At 48.1% G+C, this 5,000-nt stretch overlaps 1 protein-coding gene across 2 annotated transcripts in view; it reads right to left on the reverse strand.

The window, feature by feature from the left end:
- The window catches only part of rbms3 (RNA binding motif, single stranded interacting protein), a gene marked incomplete at its 3' end in the record, with an annotated part of 138,733 nt that overhangs the window by 46,618 nt on the left and 87,115 nt on the right, over positions 1-5,000 (reverse strand). For both annotated transcript variants that reach the window (XM_080858486.1, XM_080858487.1), the window contains exon 5: positions 1,565-1,722. In XM_080858486.1, the coding sequence (XP_080714612.1) occupies positions 1,565-1,722 (158 nt within the window). The remainder of the gene's footprint in view (positions 1-1,564; positions 1,723-5,000) is intronic.

Consider the following 5,000-nt stretch of genomic DNA (forward strand, 5'->3'; position numbering starts at 1 on the left):
AATGTAAATTTAAAGGGAATAAATACAATTCTGATTCGGAAGACATTTAACTTTGTGGGAAAAAAAATTGGTTGATTTTTTTTTTTTTTTTTTTTTTAGAAATATGAAAAAAAAAATGTCTTATCAACCAAAGATTTCGCGACCCCCCTGCAGTACCTCCACGGACCCCCTGGGGGTCGCGGACCCCCTGTTGAAGACCCCTGCTCTACACAATGAGCACCAGGAATGGTTGTGTAGGAGGGGGGCGTACAATGGCAGCCTAACTGAAGCCTTCCTAACAGGGCCTTTTCTCTGCTCTTAGCCTTCACTTCCACTCCAGTGGCCTGACACTGCCGCTGCTTGTGTGTGTGTGTGATGGTGTGGAGTTGTGTGTGTGTGTGTGTGCGTGTGTGTGTATGTGTGTGTGTGTGTGTGTGTGTGTGTGTGGTGCCCCTTTCAGCTCGGTGCACGCCCATGGTGCCTGAATGGCTAATTGGCAGGCGGACGCTCACACGGAGCCAGGGCCCTAGGAGAAGTGAGGAGCGAGTGTACGTGTGTGTGGTGTGTGTGTTGGTGTGTGTGTGTGTGTGTGTGTGTGTTTGTGGAGCGGGGGGGGGGGGGGGGGGGGGGGAGGTGGCCCTCTGCCTGCATCTCTTCCAGAGCTGCTGACCCTGAAAAGAGGAGGAACGCCCAGGCCAGCCCCTAATCACCGCCACGTGCCGCACAGGGAGATGGGAGCAGGAGCGGAGCCCCACTTTCCAGCTCAGAGAGAGGCCCTCTTTAGGGTGAGACAGAGAGAGGGGGGAGAAAGAAAGAGAGAAAGAAAGAAAGATTTGTATTGCAATCATTAAAAAACATACCGCCTCCCAAACGGAGAAAGGGGTTGAGGGGGGGATGTTAGAGAGAACAACTGAGGGTCAGGAGTCAGGAGGCTGAATCAGGTGGAACAAAGGTGGAATCATTTTCACACCAAATCTGCACAGACATGGCTGAAGCCTCACACAGGCATCTGTGGTAATCTGTGAGATCTTCTGTCACTCACTGTCTGTTTTCCTTCACTCAGTTCCACGCTATCTGTCATCTCTCCGCACTGTCAAAGCCTGGATTGACACGTGGCAAGGCCAGGCTGCCATCACACCTCTTGGTGTTAAGGTAGATGCATGTGTTTTGGTCGAGGTTATTTCAATCTACTTCATTCTGTTTTGTTAATGGGTGATTGGGGCCGATGTTGCAATACTTACTGCCTGAATAGTCAATCTCTTACGAGTATGAAAAATACATGAGCCGTAATCATCATTTAAACCTCCGGTAATAGTTTCCTCGCCCGGAATTATAACGTGCTTCTGGAGGATGCTTCACGGGGGAGTCAATAGTTTGTAGTGCTTTATGAACGCGGCTAAACTGTGTGTGTGTATGTGTGTGTGAGTGCAGACAACCCTTCTGCCTTACCACTATTAGTGAGCGATTAACAGTATCCATGTGAAGTCTGTGTGTGTGTGTGTGTGTGTGTGTGTGTGTGTGTGTGTGTGTGTGTGTGTGTGTGTGTGTGTGTGTGTGTGTGTGTGTGTGTGTGTGTGTGATTTACCTGGCAAAGCCGACCCCTCGGCTGACCCCGTTGGCGTCCCGGAGTATCCGCGTGGAGATGACGTGTCCGAAGGGCTTCAGCATGTTCTCTAGCTCCTGCTCGTCCATGGACACCGGCAGGTTGGAGATGTACAGGTTGGTGGGGTCCTGCTCCTGTTGCTGTAGAAACAAAACAAAACAAACAAACACACCCTCAGTACAAACCAATCAGTGTCCACATTCTTTTCCGCCGCGGTGACAAAGGGAGTCATCAACATTGGGTGTCGTTTTTAACTTAACCGAACCGCACATTTTTAAAGTGCCATGTGCCGGCAGTAAGTACATTTATGGTGCGTCACCACAACCTTGCTTCTCGCCTCAACTCCTCGGCCCCCCTGCTTCCCCCCTCACACATTCTTTTTCCCCGGCTCTGCCCTCCAAGGGGATTGTGGGGGAATGATTGTGTAGATTTATGGTCACAGTTCCATAAGTTTGGAGAACTCCTTCCTCTTGCCTAATTTTAATTATCCGCAGCTCTTTTTTGGCAGTGGTCCCTGGAAATGATTCCATATTGGAGCTGGAGAGCCCGCTGAGTAAAAGAGGAGGGGTGTGTGAGTGTGTGTGAGTGTGTGTGTGTGTGTGTGTGTGTGTGAGTGTGTGTGTGTGTGTGTGTGTGTGTGTGTGTGTGTGAGTGTGTGTGTGTGTGTGTGTGTTTGTGTGTGTGTATGTGTGTGTGTGTGTGTGTGTGTGTGTGTGTGTGTGTGTGTGTGTGTGTGTGTGTGTGTGTGTGTGTGTGTGTGTGTGTGTGAGAGCATGTGTGTGTGTGTGTGTGTGTGTGTGTGTGTGTGTGTGAGCATGTGTGTGTGCGCGTGTGTGAGAGAGAGCGAGAGAGAGCATGTGTGAGTGTGTCCCTGTGTAGAGGGGTGTCTGCAAGTGTGAATGTGTGTGTGTGTGACTGTAAATTTGGTTGTGTGCAAGTGTGTGTGTGCACAGAAATATGTTCAGAGCAAAAGAATATATGTACCTGGTGGTGAAAATAAGGCTGTGTTAGGTTGTAGTTACTTACTGACTCTACAGGCAGTCAGTCACAACCATTACAACAGCACCTACCACAGTGACATTTCACAGTCATCTCTGAATGGAGGCAAAGTACAGCATGGAGCATCAGTTTAGCATCTCAACACTCTCCCTTCTGATCCAGAATATCAACTAGCACAGTCTCATTTGCTTGCATTCATTTCCAGGCTCCTATCAGGCTGCTGGATAGCTAGCAGTCTGTAACAGCTGAAAGTTTATTTGGATCACATCTGGTTTACACTGAAGTCCTCAATGCACAGCCCCATGGTAATTAATTAACGCTGCAGCGATCATTAGAAGGTGTCAGGTGTGGGTGAGTGTAAGCAGTGTTGTGGACCACTAACAGTAGGCACAAGCAATACTCGACTACAGGGGGGAATGGGGAAGAAGAGGACCTGAGTGAGGCCCGCGTCTGGAGAGTCAGAGAGCGGTTGTGTAGGCTTGAGAGGTGCCATGCTGCAAATGAAAGCCATTAGTCAATCGGGACACGAAACAGAGAGAGGCCCTTATGACTCTCCTCCTCCCTCCTCGGCTCTTTCAAGTGACAGATGCTGCCAATTATGTTATTTATAACTGACTGAACTGCGCTTCGGTAAAAATGCACTCTGTTTGAAGACACACGAAAGGCCTGAAGACAAAGAGAAACATTTAAAAAATGAGGCAGAATAAAGCTATTTTTGGTTCAGTAACTACATCACAGACATCTCAAATGTTACCACCCTAGTTATGCTATTGGATCCTGGACCATTCTTGACACCTAATTGACGCATTTCAAAGTACTGTAATGTATTTTTTTGAATGACATTGAGCTTAACACTAAGATGGAGTGGAAGAGATATCCAGCAGTGTGACAGAGGAGGAGACAGAGGGCTGTGAGGTGCTGAAAGAGATGCACCAAACGAAGGAGTAACATTAAAGAGGAGGTAATCGGGAATGAAGGGATGGTGGATGGATGATGGGCACAGAGAGAGAGAGAGAGAGAGAGAGAGAGAGAGAGAAAGAGAGAGAGAGGAGCACACAGGCACTTTCAAAGCACCACCAGCCTCCCCTCTGCCCCGCAGGAGGTAATTACGGGCATATTCAGTGGCGTGATTAAAAAGCAAATCAGCTTCACTCCCTTTATGACATGTTAAATGTCACGCTGCGTCTCTCGCCCGCCCCTCATGGTCTCTGCACTTGTCCACTCTCTCACTCTCTTTCTCTCTCTCTCTTTCTCTCTCTATCCCTCCTTCTCTCCCTCCTTCTCTCCCTCTTCTCTCTCCCTTCTGCTCACACTCTATCTTTCTCTTTTATTCTCTGTGTCTCTGCTTCACACTCTATCTCGTGCTCCTCTCCTTCTTTCTATCTCCCTCACTCTCACACTCAATCTCTTTCACTTTCTATCTCTCCCACTCTGTATCTCTCTCTTATACTCTTTGTGGCATCTATCTCTCAAGTGATATTTAGCAAATGGACGCCTAGGTCTGGATTGTGTGTGTGTGTGTGTGTGTGTGTGTGTGTGTGAGAGAGAGAGAAAGAGAGATAGAGAGAAAAGGAAAGACAAGACAGTGAAGGTGGAAGGCAAGCAGGAAATACACCTCCTCATAGTCGAAAAGGTACCAATAAACAAAGAACACATAATAATCCATTTCTGTGCAAACAGGAGAAAAGACTGATGTGGAAAGACACCTCATCCAAACACCACCCCCATCCTCCAATGAACTTGAGTTCTTCCACACCATTCCTACATGAGTCATATGGGCAGGCTGGCAGACGTATGGGTGCTTGGAGCTGTGCAGCCCTGGGTGGCATTGCCATAGTGTAATGCCATTGCACGGAGAATGTATGTTTTTATTAGGGGCTTTGAGGGCCTTGAGGGGAGAGACTCTAAACATTCCCTGTCTGTGAGCTGAGAGCTGAGAGCTGATGTAATGCCTAACCTTCCTGCGGGGATGACTTCAGACTTCAGCGTGGAAAAGAACGCCCTCGTTTCCTGCGTTTACTGCGCTTGCAACAGCCAGCGCTGACTGCAAATTGGCTGGCAAGGGCTAGTTAACCACCTATGTGTGTGTGTGTGTCTCTGTGTCTGGATGAGAGAGTGTATGTGTGTGTGCGTGCGTCAGAGAAAGTGTAAGAGTGAAAATAAATTAACATGAAGACCAAAAAAAAAAAATGTGTATTTCCACTATGTGTATGTGTGGGCACTGCAAAGTGCGTGTGAGTGTGTGAGTAGAGCCTGTGTGTAAGTGTGTAAGTGGATGTGAGGGCAATGACTGTGTGTGCACATCTCACTGGCTCCCATACAACACAGGCATACATGTCTGCCTTTGCTGCTGCTTGCGTGTATGCGTATATGGTCTGCCTCTGGAAAAACAAGCTTTTGCATGTCTTTGAATGTGTGT

This window comes from Sprattus sprattus (assembly GCF_963457725.1).
Source record: "Sprattus sprattus genome assembly, chromosome: 19".
NCBI lineage: Eukaryota > Metazoa > Chordata > Actinopteri > Clupeiformes > Clupeidae > Sprattus > Sprattus sprattus.